The 17,575-nt window shown below is 49.1% G+C and overlaps 3 protein-coding genes across 3 annotated transcripts; 2 read left to right on the top strand and 1 right to left on the bottom strand.

The window, feature by feature from the left end:
* Nucleotides 1-3,179: 3,179 nt before the first annotated feature.
* On the bottom strand, nt 3,180-7,280 carry LOC119299655. The gene is made up of 3 exons (XM_037576821.1): nt 6,662-7,280; nt 5,401-5,599; nt 3,180-4,541 (listed from the first exon to the last, which is right to left on the bottom strand). The coding sequence occupies exons 1-3, from the start codon at nt 7,278-7,280 to the stop codon at nt 3,593-3,595; spliced, it is 1,767 nt and encodes a 588-aa protein (XP_037432718.1). The 3' UTR covers nt 3,180-3,592.
* Nucleotides 7,281-11,729: 4,449 nt separating this feature from the next.
* On the top strand, nt 11,730-12,772 carry LOC119297486 (30S ribosomal protein S3-like). Its single transcript, XM_037575260.1, has 2 exons — nt 11,730-12,407; nt 12,519-12,772. Exons 1-2 carry the CDS (start codon nt 11,745-11,747, stop codon nt 12,573-12,575), a joined length of 720 nt encoding a protein of 239 aa, XP_037431157.1. The 5' UTR covers nt 11,730-11,744; the 3' UTR covers nt 12,576-12,772.
* Nucleotides 12,773-15,004: 2,232 nt separating this feature from the next.
* LOC119297485 (putative cyclin-dependent kinase F-2) lies at nt 15,005-16,203 on the top strand. The gene has a single exon (XM_037575259.1). It carries the CDS (start codon nt 15,148-15,150, stop codon nt 16,201-16,203), a length of 1,056 nt encoding a protein of 351 aa, XP_037431156.1. The 5' UTR covers nt 15,005-15,147.
* The last annotated feature ends 1,372 nt before the right edge of the window (nt 16,204-17,575 follow it).

Here is a 17,575-nt window from a genome sequence, read left to right as displayed (position 1 = left end):
GTGCAGAGATTAGTTAGAAGAGAGACCCCGTAATGGCCCCATAAGCGTCCTTCTGTTTAGAATTATCGATCGACACCCACACCCATAGTTTTTAAATAGCAGACAAATTAAATGTCATTACTTTTTGCTAATAGACTAGAAATCTATACAACAATTTAAATGTTTTTTTATAAATCCGCTACACGGGCATACCGTCCATAATATCACCCTCTATCCGCCACATACGCCTTGCCACCGCCTCTACCATGCTACCACCGCCCCGGACGTGACTTTAGGCCCCATCCACCTCTGGGTGCCGGTTACCGCACCCGACCCTGCACCGTCAATCGTTGCCTCCCTTCCGCCGGTGAGGTCCTTAGTGAGGCCTTGTCAAGGATGTCGCAACCAGACGCCGGCCTCCCCGTCTCAGCCTTGGAGTGCTGCCGCTCCACCACACAGAATCCACTGACCAATGCAAAATGCAAGCTAAATTCTCAGGCACTTGACAAATACTAAGGGGTTGTTTGGTTGCTACCTTGAGATAAACGTGCCTGGCCACAAGCAAGCCAGACACTGGTCTGAGCCTTGTTTGGTTGCTATCCTAAGCATTTGTGCAGGCGCATAGGCATGTGATTAGTCGGAGTGTTGAAGGCATTGCTTAGATATGCTCGAAGTTGTTCTTTAGAGTGAAACCTAAAGTCTAACCTTTGGTGGTTGGATCCGGTGATGGTGACGCTTGAGCGTCATTTCTTTCTTGAAGACGTTGTTGTTGAAGAATCTTGTTGTCAGTGTGATGTCAAGAGAAGATTGGTGCATATATGGTTGTTTTCGTAGTTTGCCTACTATTGTTTTGATCAATTCGGGTTTTTTTTTCTCTCGTTAAGACATAGCTTTGGTCTTGTATGATTTTGATATTTGTCGGCATGTTTTTGTGTGTGTGTGTGCGTGTTAGTGTTGGCTATGTACATCCTAATTATGCAGAGGACGGATATGTATTTATTATGTTTTGTATCTACGTGATGGTTCACTTTGAATCAACAAAATTCATCCTTTATAGAAAAAAAAGTGATTAGCCGGAGTCAGACCACCAGAATCGGAGGCATGAGACTCAGACGCGCGCATGCAGCTTAGCGTATTGATGGGTGCATGCATGTTTCAAATATATAGTGCATCCTTGATTTCCATACTTCAATTTTGACCATAAATTTAACTTTTTTTTAAAAAAGGAGGATGACCCCAACCTCTGCATCTGAAAGATGCATGCTGTCACTTTATTGATTATTCTCGAGGACCTTACAAAGTGTTACAAACACTATGCTTGAATCCGCCGTCTAGGCAACATATGCCACTACTCCTATCCAAATGATGAAGGGGTGCTAGCTGGGCCACTACCCAGACCACTCACCTAAACCTAACATCAATAGCCGGAATCCCCAGCCTAGCCACATACCGGGTCTGAGGCATAAACCGGTCTGACGCACTCACAAGTGTCGCCGCCGCCATCTTCCACTGGTCCGTCTTCAGAGCAGATTGAAATTCCAACCTTGACAGGTTCCTCTGCCATCGACGCCACCATGACGCCAAATGACGACCACCACCTACGCTAGTCCATCTCCAAGCAGAAGGAGCGCTACCACAAGATGAAGATCGGCGGTAGAAAAGATGAAACGCCGCACACATTGCCGCCGCCAAACACCTCACACGCACCACAAAGCGCCTACCGTGCTTTCGGGAACCCCAGGCGACGCCTTCAAAAAGGAGCGCGACGAAGGTACGACGTCGTCGCCCGCAAGGAGAACTAGAGCTTTCGCCCAAATGAATAGCACAGCGAGAGACGGGATAGGACCTCGACAAGGCCTCCAAGAAGGGAACCGACGCCCACAAAGGCGCCGCCCTTGTCGTGGCCTCCACCGACGGCCAAGGGTTTCCCCCGATCCCGCCCCCGTCCCATCCATCCGGCCAAAGACCTGGACAGGGGAGCGCACACAGCCGGAGAAGGCGTTGGACTCCATCAAAGCAGGCACGCCGGATGACGGGGCACCCCGACCCACCGCAGTAGACGTCCACCGAGACCTCGCCGCCCGCACGGCCGAAGTCACGGACCACCAGCTCCCACGACCGTTGTCCGACGAGAGGCAACGCCGTCCACACCGCCCGAGGCCGCCGCCCCGGCATCCACCCACCGCGCACATCCCGTCAAAACACGGAGAACGGCCCACACGGCCGCCACCAGGGAGACCACATCGTGAACACGCAAGCCGGACGACGAGGCAGGGCTGCGCCGGCCAGATCTGATCGGATCCGGCGATTCCCGGCCCACCAGCCGCCAAAGAGGAGCCGGCCCCGATCCAGGGCAGAGCCGGCCTGATCTGGCAGTCGGACCTTCCCAGGAGTCCCCCGCACCGGAACTGGAGGGGGGCAAGCCGACAGCTCCGGCGACCAACGACCGCCACAGAGGGCTGGCGTCGGCGGCCACCAGGATCTGGAGAAGTGGGCGGCGGCGTCTGATGCGGGGTGGGATGGTCACCAATGTCGAGGCGGGTGCACGGGGAATCCCTGCCGCCACCTACCACCGCGAGGGCGGCTGCCGGCGGCGGCGGAGGAGAAGGAGGGAGGTGGGGGGAACCGGCGGCCTGCTAGGGTTTGGCCCCCGAGTAGCCCAGAGCGAACGACGCGGGAAGGGGGGGGCGACCATAAATTTAACTAACGAGACCGACTGCGATGGGAGCAATATAACCAACAAGACCGACTGCGATGGGAGCAATATAATTGTTGCTCCCGCCGCAGTCGGTCTTGTTGGTTAAATTTATGATCAAAGTTAAACCTTGAAAAGCGCAGGCGCACTATATTTTAAAACGAAACGGCTATCATTTTTTATTGCATAATGCTCAGGTACGCTCAGGCACGAACTAAACAGCATCTTAGCTAGGTTGCCTCGCCAGGCTAAAGTCGCAAGAATCTCCGGCTGCTCTGTCTACTTTTCTCAGGCACGCTGCTCAGGTCACCAACCAAACAGCCCCTAAACCCGAGAAGAAAAAAACGAGTATCACATCTAACAACTTCATAAAATTGTCAACCTGGCTGCAGTGTGTTTTCTACCTTGCATCGGTGTTCGAATTCTATGTTTAAGATAACAACAGTGGCAGTTTCTCAGGCGGTGCAAATTCCAAAGTTCAAAAAGAAAAAACGACAGCAGCACACAAGTCATAAGCAGTATTTTCTTGCATATAAGGGGGTAGTAATAGATTAGGAAAGTCTTACAAGTAAGACCTGAAGCAAAAGTGATGCCAGTTACATACCCCAGGTTCAGGCTTACCGTTGATAAACCGAGATAACCGCGGACTGTTTTGAGCCCCTGAAGACAGCTCCATTGCAAAATGAGGCTTGGCTGTCTATAGGGAGGGGTATTCGTTTAGACTAGATAGCAGATAGTAGTAGTAGAAAACAGCATTACTTGTGCTGTTCTGGACTCGTGGTCGGTGTTCGCCACGCAAAATGGCCCTAACTGTACAAAACACCTCATGTCGAACGTTGCGTCGTCATCTTGGAAGGACAGAGTTTCTCTGCTCTAGTGAGACCCTTGCAGCAGAGACACAGCCTCCAAAATGATCCTTCACCGCCCACCGTAGAACTGAATCAGCATTTCCAGCCTCCCCCGCCTCTGATCCGACTCCCTGTAGCGATTCTCAAGGAAATCAGAGTAACCCAGGCTGGCTCCTCCAGGCATCAGTTGCCTCTCAATCTCATACTCCCGCTGCAGACTCCTCTGGTATTCTCCTGAGTAGTAGTCGTTGCTTCTCCATGGTGGCACAACTGGAGGCCTCTCTTGGTGCCAAGGCTGCTCTGGATGCACGAGGCGGGGCATTGGTGGATGAAACCCGCCGCCTTGGCTGGGCAAAACATGCAGCGGTGGCCCTCTGCACAGTGGCTGGATCATGTCCATTGGTGGATGAAAGCTGCCTTGGTTGGGCAAAACATGCAGCGGTGGCCCTCTGCACAGTGGCTGGATCATGTCCTGGTGATGAAAGTAAGGAGCTCTCTCTGGGCCATAGAAGTTGAGTGGCAAACCTGGACGTTCCATTGGAGGACCTCCAAAGGGGTAAGGATCAAACATGATTGGCATGTCAACTCTGTTGGCTGGAGGAAAGTGTGGCCGAGGCCATGCTGGAGCAAGTGGATGCAAATCAAATGGCCTCGTGTCAGTTGCTAAGATGCCAGGATAGAATTTGCTGCCTCCAAGGGATGAGACTGAACCAACGTTTCCACGTGCTTTCTTCAGTTTCTTTACGTCTCCGATGCAGAACTTAAACGTGTAGCAAGGACCTAGAGCAAAAGATTGATCGCACTTTGCACCATCTCCTCTCTTTTGGTTATAACCAGGGTACTCCTCTTTGCAGAAAATATCTTTAGCAAACATAATAAGACAAGACTCATTGGCTAGTTGCTCGATATCCCATGCGTCGTAAGGATATCCTGTCTTGTGGCTAAGGTGGATTTCACCAAAGGGCCGAAGCAGGTGTTGTGCATTGGCAAAAAACCCATTTACCAGCTGCTTATGCAAGCTACAGGTCAAAGCAACATGTTAATTAGAAGTTAGCAAATAAACCAACGATCCAAAAGTATGTTAAAACATTAGATTTGAGAAGGTTCTTGGGTTAACTAAACTAAATAAGAAACCATCAGTTAACTACCATTAGCAGACAAACATTAAGCTCCTTACAGATAAACGAACCAATCTTACTTCACAGTTCATATGTATAGAAACTTCTGCTTACAAGTTACAAAAACAGTTTGATGTTACAGTTCGAATGCCTTGTATTTGTAAGTACTACTACCTCCGTATCATAATATAAGACATTTTTGTAGCCTACAGAAACGTCTTACATCTACAAAAACGGAGGTAGTAGTAGATACAGAGAAGGAACTAGCAAACAGGGTGATGTATAAGATTTACGTGAAGGTTCAGGAATCGAATGAAAACATTCTAGTTTACTTTTCTTGCATTTGGTACATGGAGATATTTCTGCCTTCATGATAAGATAAATGTCATCTTGAATACAGAGAATACATAGCTATGGCATGTGCAATATATCTAAAATGCTATCTATTCTTACTGCAACCATAAAAAACAGCGCATTTCAACCAACGAGACTGTGCAACGTGACAGAGTCCTCGTTGGCCATAACTAAAATAAAATTAAAATTCCTATAGATTCCATTCAATGACGCATGCACCTATGCATAAATTTTCTAGACTAAACCACCAAAAATGAAACTCCTCATACACAGATGCTGCCCCATGAATACTAAATCAAACTTAAACCAAAGAAAGTCACTAAGACCAATTATGATGCAACCAGCCAATATGTTAAAAGATATCAATTTTGTAATCCATGAATTAACCAAAGATTAGTGCACATACTTGATGACTAGCGGGTTATCCTCTTTTCCGTTGAACCCAGCATGAGGAAAATTAAAGACGATCCGATCGAACCGTCTCATCTTCAGAGAAGGGTAAAGCTTCATCAGTTTTGCATCAACACCATGCAAAACTGTACAGTCCAACCTTTTCAGCTCTGTTATGTTTGCCTCAGCATTGCCATACTTCTTCTTTAAAGTGTCTGCCCGAGAAGATTGCGAATAAGATATGCAGACCACAGATAAGTTCATCGAAAAATGATCACAGAACAACAATATCTCTCTCAGATTAATGTAGTTTTAGGAGTGGAGCAAATAAGAAATCTATAAAGTAAAAACGAATTAAATGCGAAATATTTAGAAGAAGAAAAACAAGAAAGAGTGGTTTTTACATGGAATGAAATCAAGATATTTTTCTGAGCTACCCTGATACCTTAATATAGTATGTTCACTGAGTTAATTTCTCACTCATTCATTTCCATTTCCTGCTCCAAGGGCATTTTGTCACAGTTCATTGAGTTGAGTAATCGTTGACACAACAGAGTGACAAAAGGAAAAATAATGGTGTGGATAGGCTACAAGGTGCAAAGCATATCAAAACAACAGGTTACTCTAAACAGCGCTGATCAGCAAAACTAGCCAACAAGACTTGGTACACACACTTAACCTGTTCACTTCATAATCGATACAATATGAAGAAAAACAAAAACTTGAAATAGCAACAGCGATTCCCAATACATGAATGGATGTGATATTTCCATGACACACAATTCCTAGCAATAAAAAACAGTACAACACACGGTTGGAGTTGGAACTTCTTCATGATTAGTTTCAGCCAGATCACATACAATCCTTGCCGAAATCAATCATGTTTGAATGTATATATGTATAACACCTTGTCTTCTCCATACAGCTCGAGAAAAATTACTACCAGCTCAATTTATAGCATGCAAGATTAGTTCCTTTGTCACAGAATGTGAAGCCAGTTTACGATAACTTGATCCTAAGTTCCTAACCCAGTAAAGTGCATCAAATCCTTTTTAACCAGTAGAAGATACCAAATTGTCCATGGCACATGGTATGCTCGTATATACCCTACATCTCCACGGTCCCATTTATTCCCCATGTCCAAAGCACGAAATGCCAAAAATGTAGTAGCAGTATCATCCAAATTAGTACTACTAGTAGAACACAGAGCACACATATCTGGTCATATACTCCTATATTAGGAGCAGCAAGAGGGTATGGAATGGAACAGATCGAACCGTAGGAGTCGAGGGACGTGGCGACGATGTGCTCGCCGGAGCCGAACGCGGTGGCGAGCGCCAGCGAGAAGGAGAAATCCCCGTCGCCGACGATGAGTATGCTCTGCATCGACGAGTAGTGCTTGAGCCACCTCACCCCCTCGTCATCCTTCTCCGCCACTCCTTTCGCCGCTGGCGCATCGGCCTTCCGATCAGCGGCGGGGGCCGCCGGATCCCCTTGCACGGGGGCCTCGGCCTCCCCGCCGACGGCGACCACCGGCGCCCCCTTGGCGCCCTTCACGGCCGCCGCGACCTCCGCCCCCAGTGGCGCCTTCTCCCCGCCGTCACCGCCCCCAGCCGCCGCGGCCACCGGAACCCCTAGCACCGCCGGCTCCACATCACTGACGACGGCGATCACCGGCACCCCCTCGGCGCTCTTCAGGGCAACCGCGACGGCCGTCCCCAGCGGCGCCTTCTCCCCGCCGCCATCCCCAGCCACCGGGATCCCTGGCACCGACGGGTCGCCCTCCCCGCCGACGGCGATCACGGGGCCCCCTTCAGCATCCTCGGCCCCCGGCGCCGCCTTCCCCCCGCACCCGCCGCCGCCCCCGGGCTTCCCCGCTCGGCGTGGCCGCCGCATTCTCCCTCTCTCTCTCTCTCTCCCACAGCGGCGAGAGCAAAGCAGAGCAGTCGCTGTGCGCTCGTGCGAGGCGAAGAGGCTAAAGCGCGTGGACTCGGGTCCACCTGCGAACCCCAAGTTGCAATCAGAGCGCTCCGGCGAGGGGACGAGCCGAAAGGGGGGTTAACCCCTTGGAGCTGCGGCGGCGGGCCCGAGGGGGCGTGGGACCCGAATGGCGGTGAGTGAGCTGCGGGCTCGGCGAAAGGGTGCCGGATTTTGCGCGGACGCCGGCCTTGTGGACTCTGTGTTGACGGGGTTTGAAATTTGAACTGCTTACACAGGTTTGGGACTCGCTGTCGTCGCAACGTTTCTCGGTGGCTTGTTGAGCGAGAGTCGCGTCGCGTGATTCGCACCCCCGGCCTTCACTGCCATCGCTGGCGCCTGATTGGACGCGAGCTACGGCAGCGCCACCACCTGGAGGCTGCGGCAGGGGTAGGGGAGGGCGTGGTGGCGATTGGGGGAGCGACGCCTGATGTTGCGATTTTTTTTTCTTTCAGAAATAAAGAGGACGAAACTAGGATGTGACGTACGGTTTGGTTTCTGGACTTGATGCAAGCAAACAAGATAGGTTTAGAGGAATTTCATAGAAATTCTAGAGGATGGGATTCTTATAGGATTTTTTCCTTTAGATTCCTTTGGTTCATAGGAATGAATTCTTATTCCTACATAGGATTGGTTCTTATCCTCCACATTTCATAGGAAAATAAAAAGGAGCCTAACTCAATGGAAAAATTCATTTGGTGTCAACCAAATGACATCTTGTTTCTTATTCCTACTCATAGGATTTGAGATACATGTCATCTCATTTCCTACAAAATTCCTATTCCTATGATAATCCTATCCTATGAACCAAAAGAGGCCTAAGTGATTAATAACAAACAAAGGTACAGAACATAGGCAACCTAGAGAATCTCTAACGGGTGATAAGAAATTTGACATCAACGCAGACATGCTAGAATAGTAGATCATCACCATGTGATACACGTGGTAAACAATCCAAACAATTCAAAAAGAACAGTAGATCATCCAAAAAATAACGCCTACAGAACTCAATGGGTTCCTCGTCGTCGAGGTTGATCATCCCTGGTGCTCTGTCAGAGGGACCTGACTTGTGGTCATTGACGGTAGACGACCTCACGTCCTCCTCCTTCTCGGGTACGTAGCACGTTTCCTTCCCGAACCCGTCGAACATCGCGTCGACATCATTGGAGATTTTGCGATACATCTTGTCTTCCTACTCATTCCGCTTCACTTTTTTTCTTCTCAACAAAGAAACGAAGCTCCGCCTCGACAAGGTGTGGATTGGCCTTGGCAATTACCATGTAAACCCTTATCCCCCCCCCCTCACACCGCAGTGTGCTTTTGCCTCCTCGCTGGAGACAATGTGCATCTCGGGGGTTTGCGCCTCCTCCTCCCTATCCACCCACGTATGAGCCGGATACGAGGGGAGGAGGACAACCCTGATTTTGGGTTGCATTTGAGGGGTCCAGTTGGGTGGCTAGATTTGGTCCAGGTGGTGTGTAGGTTGTCCACCCAGACATTTAGGGGGCGGAGGGGGAGGGGGAGGTGAGGGGTCCAATTGCAAACGCTCTAAACACTTTTACGCCATCAATTTTCCAATCCAGCTTTCCTTCTGCATAAATCTGGATAGAAGCCTGATTGTTAATTATGTAGCAAGATTACAAGCGAGTGTTTGTGATAAAAAAAACTGGTCTAGTGATTATGCCCATAATTTTCGGCTATTGTCTGGATTGGTACCAATTTTGACCGGCACGAAACATGAACGCAACCGTGTGCAAAATTTGCCCACTCACCCGCATGGATGATAATGGAATGGTTTTGGATGGGTAGAGTTAAAGCAGATCCATACTCATACCCATAAGTCCGTTCATGGCCGCCCATGAAATGTTGTCCATACTCATACCCGATGGATATCGGCAATTGATAAAATAGAAAAGGATATGGACCCGCATGGGTAGCGAAGATCCATGTGCAAAACATGCACTCATGAAACCTTTGCCCAACGGGTTGGACATGGGCGGATCCAGCCCAGCCCAGCGCCCTGGGCCCCCTTTGTATACTGTAGCAGTTGCTACAGTATTTTCCCTACAGCCCACAAAGAAAATGGGCCTCACGCTCCAGGCCTGCCCCCCCCCCCCCCGGCCTGGGGCCTAGATCCACCATTAGGGCTGGATATACTTGGATACCTAGGCCCATGGATAACAGTGTTATCCCACTCACCCGACCAAATGATTGGTTACTTTTTTATAAGTGTAGATACTAAGGCTAGTCATAGTGGGGAGTAACTTATACTAGTGTCATGTATATGACACTAGTCTAAGTTACTACCTTCATAGTGCAAAGTACTCTCTCCGTCCGGGTTTATTGGGCCCGTGAGCAAAGGAGAGGCGTCCCTTCCTGTTAGGCCCTTCGGTCCGACTACCAAGGAAAATTAATTGGAAAGAGTGCATGCATGCGAGTTTAACGCATGGGGCAGCATTATTAATGTGATAATTAATTTGCTGACGCTGCATGCATGGAGATTTCGCTTGGCATCGGCTAGTCTCGCGGGAAATAAATTCGCATGCATAGGCTCCAGAGGGAAAGTCGTGCATGCTATTGGTGGAGAGCATGCAGGATTGTGGCAGTATAAATTATCTGCAATAAATGACATGCCATATGAAGCATTAGGTAACTACTCGAGGGACAATGCCTCAATTAACATGCGCGAATAGGAAACTGCCTTGGTCTTGCCGATCTTGTCTACGGGCCTAATAAACCCGGACGGAGGGAGTAACATACTAGTGGTGTCATAGATGACTTTATTATTAGTTTGTAGACTCATATTGTCTTGGGAACTGCTATGTTACAGTAACATATTATGTTATTACTTCTCATTAACTACTCGCCACGTAAGGAAAATTTTCTTAAAGTGCGCTATGTTACTAGCTAAGTTACTCCCACTATGACTAGCCTAATATACGCGCATGAGCAATCATCCCTATGAGCATTTCAACCTCATAATTGAAGAGAACATTGTCAAACATAGAAAGCAGTGTTTCCTGGGCACCAATTACATAGCACTAGAAATACAACCAAGTATTTAAAAAATTCTATATACTCATGCATAGAAAAAAATTGGTTGCGGTAATGACACTAGTATAAACTTTCTTTCCTAGAAAGGATATTGAAATCCCGATCTACGCATCAATGTGCACAATCATTTTTTTATATTAAAGTTGATACGAAGCATCCAGCCGATTACAAGATATGAATATACCATCTATATGACTAAGTCAGACTTTTCCCGCAACAAGGACGACAATGTTCCACTTACCATCTTCATGATGGGTCTTCTCAACCCGGAGACGACACCATGAACATGGAGAAAATATCAGGTGCTACCAGCTCTTATATGCTACCATGATACCAAATTCAAAAATTCAAATTTAAACTTGTCAAAAATTCTGAAAAAATCATAAATGTTCACAACATATATGGCGACAATCCCCTAAAAAATCAGATAAAAAATCGACATACACATAGAGAAACAAAAAAGACAAATCCATGATTAATAGTCTTTTTGTTTCTCCGTGTATATTTTGAATTTTGATCTAAATATTTTAGTCGTTGTCAACATATATGTCATGAACATCCATGATTTTTTCCAATTTTTTTTGACAAGTTTAAATTTGAATTTTTTAAATTGGTATCATGGTAGCATATAAGATATGGTATCATCTGATATTTTCCCATGAACATGGTGACTTGTTTCAAGCTTGTACCTACCTTTGTCTCAAGTTTTTTTTTTTGAGTGGAACATTTGTTTCAAGCTTGTACGTACCTATTGATGCATAGCAAGCAATGCTAAATTCCGTCTCGTCATCATGCAAGTTTTCTCTCTTTTCCTTTTGACATATTTCATTAGCATGACAGCTCATGTATAAATAACTAATGAAACATACTTCAGTTTTAGTACGTCAATGTGAAGCCAAATGCATCGCGAACCTATTGCTTGTGGCTCCGTACCTATATCTTGAGAATCCCTTGATCGGAGTTAATGGACAGCCGCCGCGAAAAACACCCGACCGACCACGCTAAACACAGATCACTTATTTCACAAGCAACCAGCAATTCTTGTCTTACCCCCGTCCACGAAGCAATTCTATCAACCAAAACCCGCGATTATTCCTTAGCATGTCGCGAGAGATATCACTCAGATGCAAGCAAGAAAAAGAAGATTGTTAAACCTTCCCTCCTTTTACTTCCCAACCCGGCTCACTCCATTCCGCTCTAGCTTGCTCGCCACCCATGATACAAGAAACCGATGCACATTAGCAGGAGCAGTATCGAACAAGCACATCCCGATCCATCTGAGCTCCTGATTCGAAGCTACCGCCCGAGGCCATGGGGCTCTGCGCGTCGATGCTGCAGCGGAGGACGGAGGGGCGGTACCCCGAACCGAGGCGCGGCACGGCGAGGGCGCTGTTCGTCGTCAGAGGCGACCGCCGGCCGTCGAACCCAGAGGCGCTGGTGGTCCGGGTGCAGGACTCCGGTCGGACACAGCTCCGGAGACATGGCACTGGCAGGGCGGAGAGTGGAGGACGCGGGGGGTGCTGGCAGCAAGGCACGGACGCGCTGGACAGGATGATCACTCGCGCTCGGATGCCCCGGCTGCCTTGCGCGGGCAGCGGGACCGTCGGGGTCGAGCCGGACGCGGCGTTGCGCACGCGTCAGACGGCGTCGGCGGAGCGAGGTGCCCCACCAGGGCTCGGGGTCGAGCCGGACGCGCCGTTGTATACGCGCAAGACGACGGCGGCGGCAGACCGAGGAGGCCTGCCAGGGCCGCGCTGGACGCCACCAACGGCCCCAGCGACGGCGACGCCGGCCATGACACCCATGGGTGGGGCGCCAGCGGCACCGAGTACGCCGGCCTCGGCAGCCATGACGCCGGGCCGGCCGGTGTGGCAGAGGAGGATACTGATGGGGATGCGGTGCGAGCTGCCGCGGTTCAGCGGGCTCGTGCTGTACGACGAGCACGGCCGGCCCATCCAGGTCGGCACCCCGGGCAGAAGGAACCACCGCCAGGTACGCAGCAGGCAGCCAGGCAGACTAAGCTTAGCTCGACAGGTAGTTAGTTTCTTCCTGAGCAATACAGGAGTTCAGATTAATGTACGCTTTTGACCTGTTTTTCTCCAGGGGAAGAAGAAGACTGCCAGGACATCTTCCACCACAACTCTCAGGGACCTCTTATAGGCTAGAGCTAGCTGCGATTCATTGACAGAGAATGCTTCTCTGTCGAATGCTCTGTTGTAAAGCGGCAAATACTTCTCATGCGAGTATATCAATGTTCTAGTGTCGAGAAATTGTTTGGAGGCCTTCACTGTAACATTGCAACTTACTACATTGTTGGAAAAATTGATGATAGGGCGCGGACGCTGATGGGCCATCTAACCATGTCCCCTAATTGTCTGTATTTCTTTTCTAATTCCGCAACACTCAAAATAATAATAGAAAATAGCACAATTCATCCACTTTTCTTTCAATATCCCTAGTATAACAATAGTTCAGGATGTTCACAAGAATTCACTGATTTTGAATTCAGCGGTACTCGAGTCAAAACTGACACATGTCGTTTCGTACATAGTTTCTCTTGAACTTCACCTAACAATGCATGAGCGTAAATAGCTCGCCCTTGGTCTTGTAGTACAGGGTGACAAGCGTCCAGGCTATACAACCTGATGGTTATCAAGTTGCAAAACTGAGTGAATCAATAAACTGACCAACTTCCTGCCCAAAAAAAAGATCAACATTATGTAGAATAACAAGCAAAACTTACGGGTTGACGAGCCCGTTGGTCACATTGTCTCCTCTCGTGCAATCACACCACAAAACTTCATGACATCGTTGGAGATGATGTACAACCTGATACGTTAGTGACTTTGCATTGCGTTTATAGATGATGTGCATGTCGTTGGGTGCGGAGTTTTTTTGCTCATGAAATGAAGCCTGCACGTTTTGCCAAAATGTCGAGCCTTTGTTCATGCCTATAAAGTCCGCAGATACGACAAACCACGCATCACACAACAACTCATCATCAATAACCGAGTACACCGCCATCGTGCTTACTCTAGAAAACAACAAGTTCAACAAAAAAGCTCAATAACATTTGACTAAAGACCTGTCGGGCGTGGTGTCTGCCGTAGACGGCGTCGAGAGGGGGCGGATGATACCTGGCTGCAGAGGGATCCTGGGTGGACCGCATGTAGGCGCATGGGTGGGGGCTGTAAACGTCTGAGGATGCCTGGGCGGCGGCCGGAGAGGTACAACGGCGGATGGTGCAGATGAAAGCAAGGGGGAGCAAGGGTGGAGTGGAAGAAAAGTGGACTGGGAGGGAGATTTGAGTAGGCTGGGGTTGTCAGAGTCATATGTGGCGGTGGTCCGGACTCTCGCAAAGCCCCCGCCCCAATTTGTTTTTGGTTTGCCGGAAAACAGACAGCTGGACGCATCGTCGGACAGATATGGGTCTACGCTGGATGCCAAAATGTGTCCGGACAGCTCGGTCCAAAGGTTGTGGGAGGTTTGAGGGTGCATTAGAAATGCTTTTACAGGCATGGCCGAGGTGGTGGTAGAACATTAGAGATGATGGCTCTTGCAAATTGGGGCAACGAGACGCGCGCGGTAGTGTAGTCAACCGTGGTTGATGATGGCCATCGGTTAGGCTTGGATTGGGGGAAGGATTGAAGGGTGGGAAGAAGATGGACATAATAGATGGGGGAGAAAGCAGGAGGGGAACTTTTGGTCTGTGGGGACATATGCACTTTATATGGGAAAAAAATTAGTAATTCAACAAAAAGTCGAAAATTCCTAAAAATATTTTTGAAATAAACTTGACCTTCTATTGTACTCGTGAAATAAAATCCACAAAAAAATATATCCTTTTGACTTCTTTTCAAAAAAGACAAATTTTTGGCTAAAATAATGTGAATAGTGACCTATAATAGCAAATAAATTTTGTCTTTTTTGCTGTGAGGTCAACTTTTGTTGTTTTTTCGTCGACATTTATATATCAGTGCAAAAGTAAGTCAAGTGTTTTGTCAAAAATATTAAAAAAAAATCCCCATATAGGGTGCATATACAACCAGGAACCAAAATGTATTTCCCGGAGAAAGCAATTCTATCATGCACGGATCCATCGTCTGTGGTTACTTTGAGATTCATGCTTTGTTTTTTTGACCATTTTCAAAATTTGTTAGCGTTACATTTGCTTTTTCCTCTTGTTCCAAAGTGTATATTAATGTCTCATTGTTGTATATTATCGTGTATATTAAAAACGATCCAAAATAAGAGCATTTTTTTATTAGCACATAATGAAAAGTGATGATACACAGTGAAATTAAAAGAAATAAACAAAACATTCTGAAACGAGATAAATTGTGACAACAAAAAATAAAATAGCATGAATCTCAAAGGAACCACGGACGTTGGGTCCATGCACTAGGTAATCTGTGCAGCCCCGTAGATGAACCACTCTCCAGCAAAACCGAAATCGGGCAAGTGACCCGTAGGCAGTTCCTTTTTCCTCCTCTGCGGCTAGGAATCCGAACGCGTACATGATCCCGTTGCAGTCTCGGTCTCGCCCAAGCCACGCAGCGGGTTGACTTCGAGTCCGGGGAGCAGTCGAGCACGTCTCGCTGACGCTGGGCATCCCAACCTCTATATATACGGCCGCCACCATGCGATCCTCTCCTCTCCTCTGCTCTGCTCGTCTCCTTTCCTTTTCTGCCGCGCCGCTTCTTCCATCGACCTCCTCCTCCGTTCCCGATCGATGGCCATCAAGCGCGTCTTCCCCGGCGACCACCCCGACTTCAAGGTGGACATGAGCGGCGGCGCCCCGAGGCTCACCTTCTGCAACAGGGCGCGCTACTGGAGCTCCACCGACTACCAGGAGACGCGCGCGCTCGGCGTGGGCGCCTACGGCGGCGTCGTGGAGGCGCGCCACCTCACCAACGGCTGGACCGTCGCCGTCAAGAAACCGCTCCCCTGCGTGCACGAGGGCGCCGGCATCGCGTGCGGCTGCGCCGACGCCCGTACGCTGCGCGAGGCGGCGTTCCTCGCCGCGTGCCACCGCCACCGCGCCATCGTCGAGCTCCGGGCGCTCTCGCTCGACCCCTTCGCCCGGAAGCTCTCCGTCGTGATGGAGTGCGTCGGGCCCAACCTGCACGACGTCCTCCACGAGCACCGCCGCGGCCGGCCGTTCCCCAAGGCCGACGTGCGCTGCATCATGGAGCAGCTCCTCGGCGCCGCCAAGCACATGCACGGGCTGCGCATCATCCACCGCGACATCAAGCCGGGGAACATCCTCGTCGGCGCAGACGGCATCAGCAGCGTCAAGATCTGCGACCTAGGGCTCGCGGTGTCCATGTCCGAGCCCGCGCCGTACGGCCAGCACGGCACACGCCGATACATGGCGCCGGAGATGCTCCTCGGCAAGACCGACTACGACGCCACGGTTGATATGTGGTCCCTCGGCTGCGTCATGGCCGAGCTCCTCTCCGGAAAGCCGCTCTTCGACGGGGACGACGACGCCCAACAGCTCCTCGCCATCTTCCGCGTTCTTGGTGTGCCATTGTTCACCACCTGGCCAGACTACGAGTCATTGCCGCTCGCCGGTAAGCTGGTGACGCCGCCGCATGTCATTTCCCGCAACAAGCTCCGTGAGCACTTCCCAGAGGACCTCCTCTCCAAAGAAGGCTTCGAAGTCCTCAAGGGGCTCCTCTCGTGCAACGTCGACAAGAGGTTGTCGGCCACCACCGCGCTCAGGCGACCATGGTTCGCCAACGTCACCAATGATTTGTATTGCGTTGATCACAAATGTGCATGAGATTGTATGTTGGTCAAGTGAAGAGCACTTGGTGTATAGCTTGTTGCAAGAACATAAAACTACAACTGTAGGCGTCCTAATTCCTCATGGATCAGTCCTCTCCATTGGATGTTGAATGAACGATGGATTGGTGGCTGCATGTTACAGCGTGACTGGCCATGGGCAAGTCACCTGATCCCAGTCCTGATCGAATATACTTCTTCCGTTTTTATTTACTCTGCACATTAGAGTTGACTGAAGTCCAACCTCATAAAGTTTGACCAAGTTTATAGAAAATAATATAAACAATTATCATAACAAATCTATATGATGTGAAAATGCATTCAATAATAAATCTAATAGTATTGATTTGTTATTGTATATGTTAATAACTTTGTCTATACACTTTGTCAAAATTTACCAAGTTTGACTTTGACCAAAGCTAATATGTGGACTAAATCAAAATAGAGGGAGTGCCTTTTGGCTGAAAACTAACGCATCCGCACTTGACCACGAGTGAGAGGAGGTGCCTTATCGGGGCGCTGCGTGCTGTGGAGGACCCCATGCATGTGTTGCATGTCCCGACAGGCCCGAGGAGGGCCGCACGGACAAAGTACATGCTTTGGAAGATTACCTTCGGGGCACGCACGCCTAGTGTGGGGTGGGGGGGGGGTGTTGGAGATATGCCCTAGAGGCAATCATGTATGATGTTATTTTCTATGTGTTTATGAATAAAGATAGTCCTTGGACATTATCAATGATCTATATCAGAAAGTACGTGACTTGTTTGTGGGACTATGCATTATATGATGAACGTCCTAAAAGGTCCCTAGTCGAAAGGACTGTGTGGACGCGCAGCCGACTAGACTAGCATATGACACGGTCGATGGCTTGGTCTCACTAGTCATGGAGCATTGGATACTAACCGGATAATATGGACTCGGGAGGATCTGGTCGGATTCGACGTAGTCGGATCCGAGTTGAGATACGGTCCGAGTCGGACAGACCCAACTATAAGACGCAGCGATATGTCATCTGTGAGTTTCTAGTACAACATACGTTCTATGTCCTAAGACCCGAGCTGGCGCATGTACTCGGGATGGTGACAGACTTGATTTGGGCCAACCAAACGCTACTCCGTGACTGGGTAGTTACAAAGGTAGGTTTCGGGCTTGTCCAGACCCATGCCGCGAGACATGGTCGAGCAAGATGGGATTTGTCCCTCCGATCAGGAGAGATATACTCTAGGCCCCTCGTGTGATCCGATCAGGATAAGCATGGCCATGCGACAAGGATTATGAGATAATCTGGTTTATGGTCGGCATCACTGGAACGAGAAAGAGGTCAGGCTAGCACAAGGATGACAGACTTGCCTTGAGCCCGACAACATGTA

The sequence above is a fragment of the Triticum dicoccoides genome, chromosome 5A (assembly GCF_002162155.2).
Source record: "Triticum dicoccoides isolate Atlit2015 ecotype Zavitan chromosome 5A, WEW_v2.0, whole genome shotgun sequence".
NCBI classification, from domain to species: Eukaryota; Viridiplantae; Streptophyta; class Magnoliopsida; order Poales; family Poaceae; genus Triticum; species Triticum dicoccoides.
The sequence above is the reverse complement of the archived record's forward strand: the minus strand, read 5'-3'. Positions and strand labels throughout refer to the sequence as shown.